This window comes from Myzus persicae, unplaced genomic scaffold, assembly GCF_001856785.1.
Source record: "Myzus persicae strain clone G006 unplaced genomic scaffold, MPER_G0061.0, whole genome shotgun sequence".
Taxonomy (NCBI): Eukaryota; Metazoa; Arthropoda; class Insecta; order Hemiptera; family Aphididae; genus Myzus; species Myzus persicae.
In genome coordinates, this window is record NW_019100510.1 from 1 (window position 1) to 21,212 (window position 21,212).

At 28.0% G+C, this 21,212-nt stretch overlaps 1 protein-coding gene and 1 pseudogene across 1 annotated transcript; both read right to left on the bottom strand.

Moving 5' to 3' along the window:
- Nucleotides 1-6: 6 nt before the first annotated feature.
- LOC111029188 (probable cation-transporting ATPase 13A5) lies at nt 7-4,952 on the bottom strand. Its single transcript, XM_022308100.1, has 3 exons — nt 4,749-4,952; nt 4,526-4,611; nt 7-201 (listed from the first exon to the last, which is right to left on the bottom strand). Exons 1-3 carry the CDS (start codon nt 4,762-4,764, stop codon nt 7-9), a joined length of 297 nt encoding a protein of 98 aa, XP_022163792.1. The 5' UTR covers nt 4,765-4,952.
- Nucleotides 4,953-7,703: 2,751 nt separating this feature from the next.
- On the bottom strand, nt 7,704-14,069 carry LOC111029204 (annotated as a pseudogene).
- Nucleotides 14,070-21,212: the final 7,143 nt, after the last annotated feature.

Genomic DNA, 21,212 nt, shown 5'->3' on the forward strand with positions numbered 1-21,212 from the left:
AATATATTAACAAATAACAAAACATGAACATACCACCACTAAAATTTTTTCGGCAGATTGCAATGAACATTTCATATGGGTTGAAAACAACATTAATGTTGGCCACCAGTAAAAAATTAAACGAAGAGCGCCACATGTTATGATTGTCACTACCCAAGACATAATTGTGTAACCCATGTGTCGCCGGTAGCCGTGTAACTCCTGTAAAATAAATATATACCCAATTATACAATACAATATGTTCTAATATAATTACTAATATAATACACCTATGTATACCTAGATTATAAACAAAGTAAGATATATTATTTCATATTATTATATTTAAACATTTCTTTTTTTAATGGACATTTGTTTGGATAATGAAAATGCTCCAAAAATTTCATGTAACATTTTCAGGGATAGGAAATCATTTAAAGGCATCATTTCTTGATTTTCTTAAAACTTTATCTTAACATTTGATGTGAACTAGGAACCAAAAATTTAAAAAAAAAAAACGAGTGCTATTAGGGATTAGATTAGCTCAGCTCCGCTCGAAGTCGTTATTTTAGATCCAGTTATTTATTTTGTCCTCACGGCATATTCTCTTTTTTCAGCTTTCGTTTTGGTCAAGTGCCCATTGGAATGTGACCTTTCTAGTGTTGTCACATCCATTCTCGATTGTCTGTCTCTTTGTTTTTGTACATAAAATATTATCACTCATCTCTTTACACTCGCTACACTTCCCTCAATAATTTTGGGGTAAACTTTTTTGTAGTGCAGTCAAATTTAAAATAATAGAACATTCTGTTTTAATAATTTAAATTTAAATAATTCAAACATCACATATTAAATTATTGTATTATTTGTAACTACATTATAAAATACATAGCATTGTATTTTAAATAACTACGATCCATAATTTTATTGTTCAACTTACTTTTATCGTAATAAATCACCATAATACTAAACATGAACTATAAAAAAAACTATAGCAGTATAGCGTTTTTCTCAAACTAATTAATGAAGAAAATAATAAAATTAATTTTAATATATTCAACATTATCCTTACGTCACATGTGTTCAAATTATAAACGGTAACACAAAACATAAGAGTAAGACGTCAAAAAAAAAAAAATGAATAGCATATCTTTATAATACGAATATTAAATGCCAACTATTCTAATTTCATTACCGGACAACAAATACAAATAATTGGGTTACACTAATTTTAAATTCATTGACGCATAACAAGACTACGCCAAAACAACATTTTCACAATAAAAACATGACAAGAATATTTAAGTATTTTTTTAAATTATTGATATCAATAATAATTAAAGCCTTTAATGGAAAAATCAATAGATCGGATTATTTTGTATTTAACAAAAAAATAAGATACTTGGATAAATTATTAAAAAATTTCTCGTATGTACCGAAAATATTTGAAAGATGGACATTAAGAGGACACCATTGTATTAATACAGTTGGTGACACGTCAAAATGTCCCGGTAAAGATATTACCAATAAAATAATATCCTAAAAGCAAAATATCCCCGGCAAAATATTCGATAACAAGATATCGCGCCTTAAATATTAATTTAAAACTTATTATTAAATTATTAAAAAAGTTTGATTATAATTATAACATACGCACTATATTTAAAGTTATGTGTTTAATCGTTATATATTTTGATAATGGTACATTGGTACGTGTGTCACACGAGTAATAACAGTTTTTATAACCGATTTCACTTCATTCAATTTACTTAATAATATCCATTAATTTTTAAATTGCACATTCTTTTTGAACATTTAAAAATAATTTGAAATACTTATGAAATAATATTACATAAATAAATTTTTAAATGGGAATTATTTATATACAATGTTATTTCTCAGCAACAAATATTATTCAGTTTAAAAATATTTTGAATGTTGTCATGGAATATTTTCTCAGGGATAATTTGGTCTCGAGATATTTTGTTGGGGATATTCATAACGGGTTATTTTAAAGTAAAACCATCTCAGTCTTACAAAGTACGAATAATTAGTATCATGCAATAAAAATAATATAATAATTTTTCATTTTTCTAGGGTTAGGTTAGGACTATCAGTTATCACAATTCACAATCATTGCAAAATAAATGTCCTTCAATTATATTTTAAAACCTCAGTCTATTGCAACTGAATACCTAAACCTTGAAGCTTTAAATTCTAATTTAATGAAATTGACCACATCCTGTGGCAAACTTATTTATATTATTTGCTAATCTACCGATGCTATATAATATAAGATACAAATAAATAAGTAGAAATGCAAAAGATTTACGTTTAGACTTACGATAGACACATTGTCTACGAGTATAATTCAATTATGGTATCCTCTCAAAGGAAAAAATTCAAGTAGGTTAAAAATAATTCATTCAAGGAAAGAATATTTTTACTATATTATATACACAAGTATCATATCACAAGCCTTTACATATTATAATATATAACATTAAAACATGATATGTACACGTCACCAATACCCAGTTTCAGAAAATTAACTATAATTATACATGTTTGAACTTCAACATAATTTTTATCTTTGTCTCTTTAACAGTTTAATAGCAACCAAGGTGGTAAAAATAAGTACACATGAGCGTATTTAAGGGGACCCATGCTTCACCTACGGAATTTTAGAATTTTTCAAAAATAAGTGGGACGTTACTAAAACTACAAAACTTAATTCATGGACATGCGCCGAAATATTTTGTGTTACCTAATATCTTTATCGTCGAACACACTGTATAGCATAATTAATATATTTTTAAAGTAGGTACTCGCTACAAATCAATTATAATAAGTTATTTTTTTTTAGTAATTTCTACCTGCTGTTGCTTGCTATTGATTTACAGTTTCCCCACACGAGTGACCGAATCCCAATCAAGAACATAATAGTTGAATAGTATATTTACAATTTTTAACAAAGTAATATTACTCATCCCACGTTAACAAAAAATATTTCTTGTTCCCACGACTGATATTCATATTTGTGCCATGTGTCATGAGGAAAGTATATCAATAATACAATTGGTGAATAATTTACGAAAAAATGTTCGGGTGGAAGTATCCTTATATATTCACTTCATTTTGAAAGCTTTATATCATCTCCGACGGCCATTTATTATACGACTTGACGACTGGCTTATATGTCAAGTATATTACAAGCTCCCTTAACCAGTGAAACCAACAATCTTCGGAAACGCACAACTGCATAAGTGACAAATAATTCTACGACTGTAAAAGCGGACTTATGGCCGTTTACACGGCATGTAATTATTGATAAGTAATGAATATTTGACATCAGCACCGATCGTATTATCTACGTACAACATGCAACAAATACCAATAGTATAAAATACTACCAATCAAGTAGTACACTGTAACTTGGCATAGCAGATAGAGTAAACAAATTACGAATATTTTATAAGTACACCAAACGTTAGAACTAACACTGAGAACATAGTTTGATAAAGTATGAGTGTAATTTTGTTTCATCCGAGAAAACTTTTAACTGTACTAACACTACTAACAGAAACCGATTTATTTATTACCCCAAAACAGGGATGGAGATGACTGATGAGCGATGACCCACTAACCTCAAAATTGATGGTACCAAACCTGTTTAAGTATTGAATTATACCTACGTATTATATCTATCACCACCAGTTATCGGATCTTTTTTTATAATTTTTTTTTTGTTTTACCAGTTTATGTATTAAAAAGAAAAACTAAAGTTAATCTTCAATACTAAAATGTATAAATGAAATTGTTTTGTTTTAGTATAAATTGTAATGATTTTTATTATAATAATGTGTCATTCATAAGTACCTGTCTAAAAAGGTGAATCATTTATTGATCTTTTTTTTTATTATGATTTTAGCAGAGTACAAGACAAAGATAACAAAAGCAATGCAATAATTTAATAACAATAAAATAATATTATCAGTGATTTAACCGCCACTTCCAGATTAGAAGTTTTTCATTATTCCATTGATAAAATTCTTAAAATTAAAGTGCAGCAATAATAAATTGTAATCTTTCAAACTTTTAGTATTCGACAAATAAATTATATTCATATAAATATTAATGTAGTTATGTGTATATAACCAAGCTAATAACTAAGTGATCCTTAAATTTAACTAATATTAATAATTAAAGATCAAATTTCTAAGCAGTAAAAATAATTTATGTAAAAAAAGCAATATCTACTTGATTGTTCTTAATTAAATGAACAAATTAACAATGTTATTTATTGAATTTCCAACTTGTGCAATAATATTTATTAATTTATGGTATTAATTATCATAATACTTAATGTTGTATAGAAACATAGTAAGTTAATGGTTGAAGAATATATGATACGAAAAACATTACACGTTTTTAATTAAAAACGAATTAAAAAACTTAAATTGTTGTTACGTACTTAATTACGTTCAATTAGTAAGAATGGAATTTTATTATTAATAATATGGTTAGTTCGTAATAAAATACTGACCAATTGTTCTTCAGTACCAATAATGTCAACATAATCAACAGATGGGTCTTCATCGTCTTTAAAATTAGAATCTTCTTTAATTGGCCCTGAAAAAATTAAAACACAGTTTAAGTTTACATAAGTACATAATACATAAATACTAGACATTATATAAATAATAATAAATAAATAAATTATACATTACAGATCGAAAGTCAATATATTATACAGTTCTTCGACATACCGTTATTGTTAGACATTGTTTTATAAACCTTATAGAACAGTAACAATTTAAACAGCGTAGTATGTGTTTTGAAGAGTAGCAATCATTATCTTATTCCCACTAAACCTTATTGAGACAGTAGTTCCCTCCTGCAGACGAGCTACTTACGAAAGAAGTATCGCCGTTGTTGTATAAGCAACTACTACGTCCTATGGGACATGAATACATAATGAAGTGCCTACTAGTTATTAAAAACTCGTTAAATACATTAGACGAAATTACGTCAAATACGGGGTCAATACGATATTAAATCCTATCGCTCTTCACATTTCTTGATACCATTTTCTTTTTGAAAACGTGCATGAGAACACGTTACCTCGCCACACATACATGTTTTGTCTCTGTCTTAAAAAAGTACAAAAAAAAAATTTGAGTTCAGTTAAACCAATTTTGTGTAGTTAGCTTTAATATTAGAATGAAATGATCTCGGAATTGATCTAACACTTAAAGGTAAGAACATTATCGATGTTTTCGTGATGGTTTTTGCGTTATCGTTTTAAGTGATTCATTAGCGATGTATTAGCTATATTATATTCAGTGAGCAATTTTTATACTTCAATGTGTTATATATTCATAACTTGGCAATCTTAGCGACAGCCACACCAACATTGTTTTCTCTATCCATCTCGTGCGTTATATTTATATTATATATAGCAACAAAGGTATTCCGTCTCGTATTCCGGTAATACTATGATTTACGAATCTCTGGTTTAGTTTACGGGAGAGACCTATTACAAGTTTAATAAAGGATATTTTCTTTGAATTGAACGGATTAGTTCTTAAGTATTTTAATTTGTTATCAAGATAAGCGTGTTTTAATTTAACTTCATTTCTCTTATTTTAACCATTGATAACTTCTTAAAAAATGAAAATAGTGGAAGTATGTGAAAGGTTAGGTTACAATATTCAATTTAAGTGACGCACAATTTATACATCCCTATACCAAATTGTCTTAATTCCCCGCAGAACAAATATTTCCAAAAAGACTTGTGAATTATGAATTATGATCCTCTGACCCATCTATTAACAGTTCTCCTATAACTGTTTATATTTTGAAATCCAAGGGTGGCATTGCTGAATGCTTGTAAGAATTTACTACACTCCCTGATATCATTTGTCATTATCAACAAAATTACTTACTGTACAAAAAATTACCCATGTATAATTAGCAAGATAACTATAGTTTCCTAATAAAAAAAAAATTATTCAACATTGAATCATAAAAACAATAATATTAATATTCTTAAGAAAATAATATTTATTGTTCTTATGATTATACCAATTATTATGATAAAATCTATATCTATGAGTAATTTTAAGCTACCTAGTTTACGTGTGTGTTCTTAGTTCTTACTAATCTAAAATATACTTAAATACTGAATGCATTTGGATAAATATAATTTAGTAAATATCTACTAGATACCATTGAGTAAATGTTCACTTAAATATAAATATGAAAGAACTTTTTTATTGTGCCCAAAAACTCTACCTACCTACATATAGTAGGGAAAAAAACTGTATCATTGCAAAGCTATTTTAGAAAAGATTCAAACAAAAAAATCTATTTTTTTATCACTTATGAATAGCAGCGTGCGTTTGACACCAAGGTAATCGCGATAAGCCATAAGTACCGAAAATTAAAATACCTACACATAAAATGAATATTATAAAATCTCGTTATTTAAAAGGTACTCGTATGAAAACACATAATTTAATTAATACTATTACAATAGAGATTATAATAAAGTTAAAAGAAGTGGGTATGTGAATCATCCACACTACTAAGGACTTCAATAATTAATCATCAAATTATAAAACAATACCATGCAATGTGCAGATAGTTAGGTTAAAGATAAACACATTAAATAGTGAATAGCTGAGTGTTAAAGTAAACAAATAAAAAAAACAACTTTGTAAATATTAAATTTTATAATAATAATATAGGTAGCTGAAATGCTAGAAAAATAATAAGAATCAAAATGTATACAAATTTGAGCTCAAATATTTGGAGATTGATGGAAAGAAATAACATTTTCTCTAATGTTTTTTCATTAGGCTTTAATCCAAAGGTAACTTATAAAAATAAATAGGTAATTGTTTATATAAATGTACCTATGGCAATAATATAGTACAAAACTCCTACAGAAGTAACTATCTAAAAAAAATATACCTATGTAAAAATTATGAATGGCAAACTAACAAAAAACATTAAAAAATACTGCAAAATACCCACCGAATCTAACTAAGTTTATAGAAAAAGGTACCTATGCAACTTTAAAATCAATTTATTTAGTATATCTATGATTATGATTTATTCAATTTAATATAAGAGTAATCTCAGATAGTGATCAATCTATATCCTGTATGGTCAGACCACACCACTTAGGTAAATTGGTTTAAGTTGTCAGCTCTTGTCTCAGTTAAAAAACCTAGACACTTAATTTAATTCAAGACATGACCTATTGTGTCTATATAAAATTAATTTCAAACTAAAATACACACCTCTATTTATTTTAAATAGATGCATGTGGAGGGATAGAACATAATATTTAGGTACCTAGATATTTTTATATCAGCTGTCTAAGTGGAATTGTGAAATTGTCACACGAGATACTCAATTCTAATATCTAGCCTCCTAGGTACCTATCAAAACTTGACAGAAGTACCTACATAGTATTGTTATTAAACTATGAAAATCAGTATGAAATGGGGAGGGAGGGGGGTAAGTATAAATTAAATCAGTTTTACAGTTTGTGTACCTATATAAATAATACATTTACTAGGGGAAAAAGCAGAGGAAAAAGTGTTAGTGTTGAGGGGAGGGTACCCAACCCCCTCCCCTTCTTGGTTACGTCACTGGTGCAAAGTATTAGGTAAATTAAAAACTTGTCCTAACAGCATGATAATAATTTATGATCACTTACTGCGGAGAGGTGTGCAGACTGGATCTTCTGGATGGTTAACNTCTCCTTTTTTGTCAGCATGCTCCATCATCAAATATTTCAATATTAATTTTAAGCACTCAAAGTTACGTCCACCCATGCTATCATAATATTTAATGGATTTTTGTATAAAGCAAACATAAACTAAACACCAGTGATCTTCGATATGAATAGGGATAAACAATTTTTTTTTTGAGAATAAATCAATTTTTTTTGTCCACCGACAAACATGAGAATACCCTTTGTCAGAAAGAGCTAGGTAAAAAAATGTATTAAATGCGTACACTGTGCTGGGTGAACGTTTTGTGATAAGATCCATGTATTGATTGATAACTTCATCATTTAAAAAAAGATGAATGTTGTTGGGCTCCAATTCATAGTCTTCCATGGATTCCATATCTCCGTTTTCAACCTAAAATCAAATAAATAGTTCATATAAAATAAAACTTGTTTCAAACATCTTTGAGCTAAAAAAATAATTAATATACAGTGAAACCTCCCTTAATGGACACCTCTAAATAGCGGACGTTTTTTCGGGGACAGGGACATTTTCACTATTTATGTATAGGAAAACCTCTAAATACAGGACACTCTAAATAACGGACACTTTAATGACACTGATATTAATAATTTTTATCTTATGTGTACATTAGTTAGTTAGTTAGCGAGTTCTTTACCCTTAGCAATAAAAAAAAAAAAAAGAAAAAGAAAAACGAGAAACGGACGAACGAGCGGACGGACGAGCGGGCTTAAAATGATGTAGGTACTAGGTGGGGCGAACCGCGAACGGCCGGACGACTGCACGAGTACGGGGAAGACGCGGTATTACCGTCAGAGACCGCTAGTACCGACCTCGGCGTATTTTCCGCGTTCGAAAATTTCACACGCCGCCGATCGAGCACAGCGCCGTTTTTGTCACCGGCACTATTCGGCGGACGGACGAGCGACGCCGACGCCGGTAGTAAATAGTAATAATAATAATAATAATAAGGTCTACTCGTCGACCCTTCCCGGCACCGCCGCACCATCGTCGCGGCACCGCAACGACGCTTATCAGCTGCGGCCCCGTCGCAAACCTTATCAATCTGTCGCCGCCCGTAACCCCCTCCCCGAACGTCGGCGGGTGATGGCTTTAGATATCTAATCACAACGTGGGCGATTGTAATGATATTTTCTCGATTTCAGAGCGGTTCAGTTATTTCTGCAGCACCTAATCGCCAATCTCGGTGTTAATTGTTGAAATTTATGGGCCATAATTCATTATGGATTATAACTCGTTATAAGCAGTGTGCATTATATTATTATAATTTGGTAATAGAATAGATTACTTATACAGTTATACCAGATAGTATGGAAACTAAATTATTACAATATAATACACTATACAGACATACAGTATAATATACCGGCTGTAGCCTGCTGGCATTCATGGGTAGTAATCCTGAATACTGTAATCGGAATATTTTTATAATTCTTTTCCCCAAAATAATTCAGAAAAACTATTTAAAATATTTTTTTAAAAATACATTTTATTTACAATAATTATTTTTTCTTGTTTTTTTCTGGAAATGTTTACAATATTATATATATTTTAAAATTTTAAATGAAATATCAACAACTTAAATTATGTTATATTTAGAATTATTAAATTGTATATTATGTTGGCGATTATTTCAAAAATTTTCGAAGAAAGTTTCGTCGGTTTAATATTGAAAACAAAAACTAAAAAGTATTTTTTAAATAGGTATTTGGAATACTGTTTGTATGAAGTATTCGAATACCATTTTTCATAAGAATTCTAGTATTTATTCCAAGTACTTTTTAAAAGTAGATATTTTACCCAAGTCTGGCTGCTCTGAATGTATATTATTATTTAGACCATAATTCATAATATCGTACTTATTTTCTCTTTGGCATTTTTTGCTAGTTAGGAATTCTAAGGGTCAATGTATAGAAAGGTACACCTCTACACCATAAGTTCTAAATTAACTTTAAATTGTATATTTTATTTGTTTCGACATTACAATATGATACTTACCATAAAACAAAAACACTAGCCAAACGTGGAATCAAGCAATTTTGAGGAGGCCAAGCCCACCTTAAGCATCTCCCCCCATGACACCACCTATGCGATTAAACCTATAGTCTACCTACTCGAAGAAACGAAGAAAGGACGTGACTGGCGACGAGTGCCACGCGTATTTATACATATGGTGGGATATTGGAATTTGCATTACTCATCACTCTGAAATGAGCAATATTATCATGCTATAATATAACACCGTTTACGTATCAGTTGGTACCTATTCGTTACATAACGACAATGCACGACACTTTAAATAAATTATGTATATTATGTCATCAATTCTAAATGCGAAAAAATCAATTTTTTTTCGCATGTTTGAACGATTGCCGTGAACTGTAGTTTAGTGCATACCCGCTTAACCAGCATATTATATTGTAATTTGATATTTAAATTTAAAATTGCATAATGAACTAATAATATATACAAATATATATATATATAATATTATGTACCTTCTTATATGACGTACATGATATTGTATAATTGTTAAATTGTATTATATTGAAAGCGGATGATTAATGTAATTGATGTTATTCTCTTGTCAAATCCAAGTTCCAAATGACAATACTTGTGTCCATAAAGCATTGAATTATCACCAACAACAATGTTTCTACTGATGATAAAAATATTAAATAAAATTTTACAGTTTTAAACTGCACTGGGACTTCCATAGAACGAACTTCCATTTAAAAAAATTTTCTTTTGAACCGAATATTTATTAAAACCAAATATATTTATTTATATTAAACGGAATTCTCCGATACTAATTTTCACGTTGCTTATGAGTTATGAGACTAAATAATATTATGGAAGTTTCACTGAATAATAAAAATTAAGTAAATAATTTCCTAAAAGCCAAAAATGTATCACACACATTTTGGAAATATTAATTACACAGGTATACCTAGATAATAGGTAAATATATATACAAAGAAAATATTCATAATATCATTGAAATGTAAAAATAATGAGAGTAATATTATAAAGGTAATAAGTAGGTATATCTTAATTCTGAGTTGTGAATAGAATGCAATTTATTGAGTGATTCATCATGATTTATGGATTAACAGGGGGAAACCGTTTACATAGTCAAAGTAGAATGTAGAATATGTAGATAACACCTGAACGGCTATAAATTATAATTTATTACAAAATATATAGATATGTTGTACACTAGTACCCATCTGCGAACGTACCTATAACTAATGTATTAAATACATGAAGGTGAAATTAAATCTTCTATTTCAGTATAGGTTTATATAATATAAAATAATAATTTAATAATGCATCGTATTGAGTCGAATAACATGATAAAACTAAATCGCCTTTAAACTTGAAATTGTATAAAAAAATTTAAAGTTTTATGGTCATGTGGATAAACGAGATACCCGTGCACAATATGTAAAAATATAGTAGGTAGGGAATAATAATGAATGTATAAACTTACTGCGTTATGATGGTAACAATTTAAAATTCCAAAGTCGTGTAAAGCGATACAAGCACTTAAGTACAGCGTATACAATGTACAATATAAATTATAAGTAACAGGTTGTTATAGATAAAAGTTTAAAATTCAATGTGCAACAAAGTACAGTACTAAAACCGTGATCTACGGACTGTTACGAGTTTACGACTGTATCGGTCTAACGTCATGAAATGCGAGGTTACGGAGTTGCGGACTGCTGAGCACGCTATACGCGATTACGTTATGTGTAGGTAAACGGTACCTATACGTTTATTTGCAGTCACATATTATTATGGGTACATAATACTTACACTTGTATCATTATCACCACCCCCTACGTAGAAATAGGAACGAAAGGAATTTGTTTTGCTAATCTTATAATTTTATTCGTGCACAAATTCCGTTTCATATACTAGCAGTGCTATAGCAGCGTATAGGTATGTATAGATACTACAAAAAAATAAATAAATGTACCAATAGTAAGAATTAAAGAAGTATAATAAAATTCCATATACGGACGGCCAAGACGCAAACTTCGTATTATATAATTAAAACCAAATCTTACAACTTACAAGATAACTATAACTGTTTTTAAAGTTTAAGTTAAACTGTTTAACAATATTTAAAAGTTTAAAACGATTGTATAGACTATAGACCCAAAGGTTGTAGATATTAAATATTTATATTCGTTATCTGAACTGATTTGATTATTAATTTCATGATTGTATTACTACAGATGAATAACAGTTTAAAACCTTTAGGCTTAACACATAATATAGTTAATACGCATATTTAAAATAATGTTTTTTTCTGGTAATCGAGACAGTTTTATTAAAAACTGACTTTTTTTCTAGTAATGTAGCTATCACTTATCGTTAATCGACATACGTATTACTTACTAAAAATTGTAAGGTTATTGTTAACTACCTACCGAATACCAATTAAATACAATTTTAAAAATATGTTCACTATTTTGAAATAGTCTTAATCTATAATAGTATAGCACATTATAAGGTCAAATTGTATTCGTTGAAAAATACTAACATAAATTACCTATTTTTAAAATCGTAAGAAATGGCACCGTCGCAAAAATATCACGTAACCACCTGAATGGTATCCCGTAAATTATAACTATCTTCTAATAGTAGGTATACTCGAAGTCTCAAACAGATTTTAAATAATTACAAGAGTTTTGCTGACTTAGATTACCTACCTACGTTACATATTTTGTTATTACTTATTTGTATACCCACATATTTTTTTTGTTAAAACATACTATCGTTAACAAAATACGTCGTAACTTAAACGAGTATGTGTGATGTAGCCATGTAGGTATGAAAACCGACTAAACTCTAAAATGATATGCTACAGCGAATGAATTTTGTTATATTAGCTTATATTGCTATATTAGGTAACTTATTAGGGTACACAGCAATAGCCAATCACTTATTATTTTGTTACGTGTTAATAGTGAAGCTTTATGTTATTTCTTCATTAAACGACAAAATTCTTGTGGAACTTTAAATTAAAAAATATTTAAACAAAGTTACATCGTCATTGCATTTATTAAGTAGGTATAAATGTATTATTAGAAGGGGGCACCGGCTACAACTACCCAGGATGTCAGTATTTTGGGGATGCCAAAATTTTGTGGTTGGAAATTTGTTCAATAATTGTACAATTATTGTGAATTATTAAAACATTTAAAATTGTAATTTTTTAATAACAGTATTAGGTGTATAATAAAATATTATTTATTGTGCATATAATATATAATGACGTATTATGATGTTTTAAATTTAAATAACTATTGTATTTATAGCCAATAGCGATTGTGAATTATTAATTTATTTAATAATAGTTTCCTAATCCTTTTCCCAAATTTGTTATGACTTAATAGACATAAATTATTTATGATTATAAGGCGTATTTTTTTATTGCGCGCCTACTACAAAAGTATAATAATTATAAGTCTACATTTTTTCTACAAGCTGGAGCCATGGCATTCGTGAATGATGCCAACGTGATTAATATTATTTCTTTCATTACTCGGCGCTGTTGATTATTTATTTATTATTATATTTGTTTTATATTATTTTAATTATGACCGACAAAAAAAAGTTAAGTGTACAACAAAATCATAAACAAACTTTAATAAAAGACAAAAAACAACTTAATGTTGTTAACAAATGCAGAAATATTCAAGACATGTTTCGTGCAAGAACCTCAACAGTTGACAGTAAATATTTATTATATAATATAAATTATACTTACAACCTACAGTACACCTTATTAATCAGAGCTCTTAACTTTGCACTACAAAGCTCAGAACATGCAAAAATAAATAGTTTAAAATATGTGAAAGTGAAACCATAAATCATGCATATATTAAAACTTGATAAAATTTGTGTAGATATATTAAAATTGAATTTGTATTAGAACTGTATTATCAATTAACTTTTAAGTAGTATTAGTATAGCCATATAGGTACAATATAATGTTACAAACAAAGAACCTGAGTATTTTATAAAAATATTTATTATTTATGAATTAAATATTGTGACTCTAACTCGTCTCTTTAATTACCATGAGGATCTATCTCCCATATTTCCCGTGGGTATAGGCCCCTTTCGGTTAAACCAATTTCTTGTAGCACCGGGGCGCAAAATGTCTAAATGCAGCACTGAATAGCTCATGAATAAAGAAAAGAAACTATGATTTTATTTCCTTTTCATGTTTGGTGTAAGCAGCTGTAGTACTTGACTGTAGCGTGTAGAACTGACTGAATGCGGGCTTGCCATGTCGATGTTTGTATCATCTTATATATAATTATATCGTCTGGTGCAATAATTAAGATAATGTAGTAGGTATTGTAAATTAAGTCTTGGTTGATAATTATATAGTGAATATATGTATACAATCAACATATTAATATTACAAACACATTCTTATATTCTCCCCAGCTTGAAAAATCAATCAAAAAACTATATAAAATGTACGCAAAAAAACACAACAATGGTCAATGAGATAGTGTTGTTTTATAAACGGTGTTAAAATACAATGAAAACAAAAACGAGTTTCTCCGTCTGCATACAAAAATTAACTATATATTATAATATTATATATACATAAATACATAATAGTTAATACATATTAATAGGTACACTATCAAATATAAAAAAAATGTATTGTACCTATATCTTGTAATACTTAATAATTGTTCGAGTCTTTAAATGTATAATATACCTATGTATGAACCTACGACGTATATGGCTGTATATTTTATATATAATATATTATGTCTATGTGAAATCTGCACTAACCAAATGTTTTTGACCCGGCAATTTTTTTTCCTCGATTCAGTCCAGACGAGAACCGGACAGGAAACGGGTTGACCCCGGACTCCTACAGTCCTACGCAAGTATACAATATAATATAACTATTATAGTCTACTGCAGGTAGAATTAATGGTCCTATAGCAGCACAATATAAAAATGTCTGAATCTCTGAACCACTACATAATATAATATGTAAAAATATACGATAATAAATAATAATATTATTCGCAGAGGTTCGTGCGTATAATATAGCGTTTTTGCACATACTTGAATGCCGTCTAACCACTGCATTTTCGCCGTTGAAAATTTGCGATTAAAAAAATAGTACATACGTATACTCGTTACTCATTTACTCGTATTATACGCTTACATAAAAACAATTACAAAATATACTATACGGGTACAACGTATACGCGTATATGTAATAAAAACTCGTCATTTCATACAAACGATAACGATTTATGACAGTTAAGCATATTATAATAAGCTGTTTCTTGAGTTATAATATTGTTCTATGGTTATAGACTATAGTAAGTATTCATAATTGAATACTATGGTTGTTGACTATAGTATTCACAATTTAATACATATAAGTATATATATATATATAGAGTATAGACATATTATAGCATAATAATGTGTACAATTCTATTCATTTTGTCCATTTTTTAAACGTTGGCTAAATTATCTTTAGTGTAGGTACTTATATTCTTGAACAAAGCGATTTTATTTTAGTGTCTTTTCCCCAATATATGTTTTAAGTGCATACAACATTGAATATACATGTCCACATCAATAAGCACGTCTTTTGGGTAAAATTTATGAGTACAGTATAATAGGTGTCTATTATTAGTAAAGCATTTTCTCTGAAAGTTTATAATAGCCTGCAGAAATCGTTAACATAGAATATAGATGAATATACTACGCCGAAAAAAATTGAACTTACAATAAAAAAATTAATTTGACTTTCTGGTAAAGTTTTTAAAAATCCACAAAAACTTTTACTTTTAGACGATATTATTTTTATTATATTTTTTAATTCGAATTTTTTTTATTTTTGTAACGCGACTGCAGATGATTGAATTTATTAATTTGTATTTATTTAAGTCACTACATTGGTATGTTATAATATTATTATATATGATTCAATGATTTTATGAATGAATGATATTTATATTTATTAACTAATTAAGTCAATACCCAATACCCATATATTATACCCATGTATAATACCGTGTATAGACATTTGTGAATAGGTTGTTTAAGCAGCTTAAAATGATTAGTCTAAATATTTTAGACAATAACTTGTGTTTAGATACCTAATAATAATAATATTTAAGGATCTAATAGTGTAATGTACTAATGATTTAAGTTTCTACGATAAGTAATTTTTTTAATCATAAAAAAATTATTATTATTATACAAATTAGCATACCTATCTACTTCAAAATTTGATATCAAACGCGCTCAAAACATAAAGTATTGTATGTTCAATTTGGATCACCAAGTGGCAAGTTTAAGTGGATGTGTATAACATTAAACAATACAACAGGTATCATTATATCATCATAATATATTCATATCTATACTCATGGTGGAATTTATACAGTTTTTGGTTGATAAATATCTTACAATGAATTTTCGGAGAATTCTAAAGACGTGATTAAGCCTAACAATTAAAAATTTTCTTTTTTAGTTATATTTCAATACTATGTAATGAAATAGGTATTCTGAGTTATTTATCTAATTTTATCTTCATAGTATGTGTACACCGTTTTAATTGTGGCTAGTGTAGAGCTGCGCAAGACAGCAAATTAATTATAGCCTGTAGTTTCAACTTTACAAGGATTATTTTTATATATGTTTGTATGTTGATATTAATTATTGTAATAATATTAATATAATTTATAATAGTGATAACAGTATAATAGTGAGTACTGAGTAGGTACTATAACATGCTTATAATTACCAAGGGCAGATCTCGGAATGATGAAAAGTGGAGGCTAAAATAAACCCAATGCACATACAGATGCAGATTTCTATTGGCTATTATTAGTTCAAATAATTTAAAATTACAATACCGGAAGGTGGCTTATTCATTTTATTTCCATAAAATAATGAAGTATTAACCGAGTCTAATTTAAAGTGTCAATAATAATGTGGCTGTATACCTAGTATCTACCAGTTGTACAACTTTTGAGGAACCGATTATTTTTGACACTAGTAAATTACACTTTAACTTTCAAATATTATAATTTTTAAATATTTGGTTAAAATGAAATAATCATAACTCGTTACTCGTAGATATAAAAAGTGATAAAGTAATAAACCGTAAAAGTATTAAACAATGTAGGTATTGTAATTTGTCAGGGGCTAAAGTTGTAAAATATTACTTATTTATTTACACACCTGAGACCTGACGCTTTTATATATTAATACGCATCCAAATAACCAATATGTATTAGAAGAGAAGAGTATCTTTTTAATGTTATCAATCTGAAGGAGAGGGTTCCCCCTTTAGGCTTTAGGCACATAATATTATAGTGTTGTACATTTATGTTCTATACCTATACCCATCATAGTATTTATTGATGATTAATTTAAATTTATAACTTATAATAAATATATTTTTAAATATTAAGATTAAAAAATCAAAATACATAATTATATTATTATTTATTATATATATCATCATATTAAAATACGTAGCTATTATATAATAAAGTATACCACGGTTTTGATTATTTTTTTTCGGTTAATGAACTCTTACAGTTCTTAAAATGTCGATTGCTTTGTTTGAGACAGCTCACCACCCGGGGATTATACTGACATATTTCATAATTATATTTTATTTATATTTATGTATTATGTATTATGTATTTCTGTAGCCTGCCAATGTCAGGTGTTGCCACCATAATATGAAAACAGTAATACATTTTGTATATTATATTATTATGAGTTAAATACTGCGAGCATTGAGAGGGGTTACCAGTTTACTTCTAATTACAAATTCTGGTTATAACCAATGGTTACTCATTAGTGAATAAGATAAGTACAATATATACATGAAGACATATTTTAAACTTTTCCACTGCAAATAAAATTTAGTTGTTTTATTTATTTAACTAAACTTTATATAAAATCAAATCATTAGTCTTGGATATGACATTTTAAAATATAAATTAATTAATACAATATATTGAACTATTAAAATAGGAAAACAATTAAAATAAAAACAAAATATTAAAAAACTTCATTCACAATTTACGTTAATGTTATTATGGAAATAAAAACGTATGAGAAATTAAAAATAATGATCATATAATTATAGGCTATTTTCTAATGTTATTATAATTGTATTAGTTTTGTTCGGTATTAGAATTTTAAATTTAAAACATTTATCCCTACTAAAGTTTTCAACAAAGAATAAATGTTATATCAAAAACGATTCTGGTGCCGTTAAAATTGAGGTTAAAATAGTATGAAGTCATTAAAATTTAAAGTGAAAACTATTATTAAACAATTATATTTAAAAAAGTATAGTTATATTTAAAATACAAACAATATTCATGCCGAATATTACTGCTGAGACCGCATATAAACAATAAATGCCCCAGGAGAAATATTTTTTAGCGTTCATTATTTCGTTAAATACACACACATGTCATAAACAATTTTTCTATCCATAATATGTATTTACATAATATATACACGCAATTCAAATATCTGCTACAAGCCTAGAAATCATCTCGTGTTTTCGTGTTTAAAACAACCAGAATTTAGAATTCACTGAAATATTGTTTAGGAGGTACCAAGTTTCTAATTGTGTAGTGTTGGAAAATAGATGTATAATATTGTAGTATTAAGTATTAACTATTATAAAACCAATATTGTAACATTTCACGGAAATGTCCAATTAATTTCTTCCAAATTCAAACACATTTCAGTAAAGGTTTTCAAGTCCAAACTTCAAAACAAATCAATCCATAATACCTGTAAGTTATAACTTAAGCATCTTACATGTATAGCTCATTTTATTTGTCCATAAAAAGTAAAAACAATAATTCACATTGATTTTCTTCAACATATCAATGTAAGAGCATACTGGACATCCAAAAATATGTAAAAATGATAATATGCTTAACAATAATTTGTAATATTCATATAAATGTATATACTATTGTAACCGGCAGGTACTGTTTTTTTATTGTGTATAGGTACGTCAACAGAGGAGTATCCATTTATACATGTCCTGTAGTTGTATAAATGCGTTTAAGTCGAATGCACGCAATCACATCGGGACTAATTACTGTTAATATATGTTTGATTATTAAGACTTTCCCGACATCCGCGAAACAAATGTTGAAAACCCGTCACCGATATTCTATGTATGAGTGTTTGAATGTATAGTATTCTGTATTTCTGTAGTATTATACTATTGAGTACTGTATTATTAATCCGAGGGATTCTACTATAACCCACAACAGATGTACAAAAAGTAAAATAGGTAAATTTTGATTCATAACTTTTTAAAATCACGAAATCAACTATTTTTTCAAAAGCGATGAAGTACAAATAAATAAAGGAAAGAATCTAACTACCAATTTTAAAATTTGAACAATAGCTTCAATTTCCATGTTCATTTTAACATTTTTTAAATGAAAAATAAAATGATTATAACAATTTATGACAATGAAATAGGTACTTCAACTGTCGCCATAGTGCCATACACGCAACAAAATGAACAACGTATACATGTGTTATATTACGATAATAGAATATAATATAGATAATAAACTGGATTGCAATCTACTATACGTCATAACAAGCAGGACGCCACTTTTTCAACATATTATAGGTTGTGGGCAATGGTATTTTATCAAGTCCGTTTATGGTTAAATTAGGTTTGTCAAACAGTGCCCACAAACAACACATTTTTTTCTTGTCGGCTGCTATCACTAGTTAACAATCTAGTTCATTATCTATAACAATAATGTGCATTTCTTATGGATATTGTGCAGCTACATAAAAACCTTGCACAAAATGTTGTATTTGCAATCTGTGTGTTGTAGAAGACCTACAGTAGACAATAGACATATAAAACAGTTAGATAGCCAACTGCCAAGGGCGCATCAAGGGTTATTATATAGGAGGGGGGGAACTATTTTGCGCACCTGGTGTATTTTATGAATGTAAAAGAAAGAGAATGAAAAACTTAAAAAAAATTTTCTCGCTACACTCGGTATTCTAATAAGTCATTTATATTGCATACAAATATACAATTATTATAACTACATATATTATTATACCTTCTTCTTACACTAATTATTAATTATCTATTTGGAACAATGATCCTTTTTTTTAATTGTACTGAATTTTGGAATATTTATTATGTAAATTAGGTATTTAAATTTCATTAACTAATAAATAGTAAGTAACTCCTATATTTTAAGTTATTAATAAAGTTGTGCCCGGTACTAAGTAGAAGCCTATGTATAAGCATTGACTTGTAATACTAAATGTATCTTTATTAACAATAAAAATTTATTACATATTACCTATATATAATTTATAATTTATATACCTATTTACATAATACAATTTAAATGACAATTATCGAATAACAGTTATAAAAATACTTTTTTATTTATTTGTTTACAAACTCTAGTTTAATATTTGACCAATCAATACTTCTAAGCATCTCATTTTCATTGACAATAATGAAAGGGAAGATGTTTTATCTTAAGATAAGGTGGATCTTATGTAATGTTTAACGCGTCCAAGCACTGAAAATGACCGTTCACCACTCGCATTGGTGCGATAGATAAATCATTATTGTAAAATGATTCAGTAATTTTTTTAAATTGAATAACTTCTTTAACAAATGATGTATTCGAATCGTTAGTATATAAAAATATATATTTACAATATTCAATGCACTTTGATGTAGGTACACTTAAAGTATCAAAGTGATTCAAGTCAAACAAGAAACTAACGTTTGTATTAATATCTAGATAAGCAGCCTTTCGTCCATTTAAATTGAAAATAATGTATCAATAATCACATAAAAATATTTTTCTTTATTTCATTTTTTTTCTCTTGTTTCTTCCCATGAAAATGTAGTCTTTACGCTAGGTTCTCGGGAATCTTTAAAAAATGTATTGAACATATATTTTTCCAAAGATTCGTACAATTGAACAACGATTGATAAATCAATATTTGATAGCTGCAATGTTTTACTCGTAGAATCAAATCTATTCAATATTGGTGTCCACATTTTTAAAATAAAAACAAACTCTAGTTTTTCTAGTTTCGATGTAGCCTCATGTCTTGTTGATGGTTGTTGCATTTTATCTTCTGACATCACTTGAAGAACTTGTAATACATTTTTGTAACCGAATGAAAGCGCTTTACACGCTTTATAACGTAATGGCCATCTTGTTGTGATTAACCTTATGAATTTGGTCGATTATTCATATAGATTTCAACTATACGTGGACGAAGGAAAAAAGTATAAACCATTTGACAATCATAAAAAAATGAAGTTCCTTCTTCAGTAATATCTGCTACGTTTGACCCAATAAGATTAGTGAG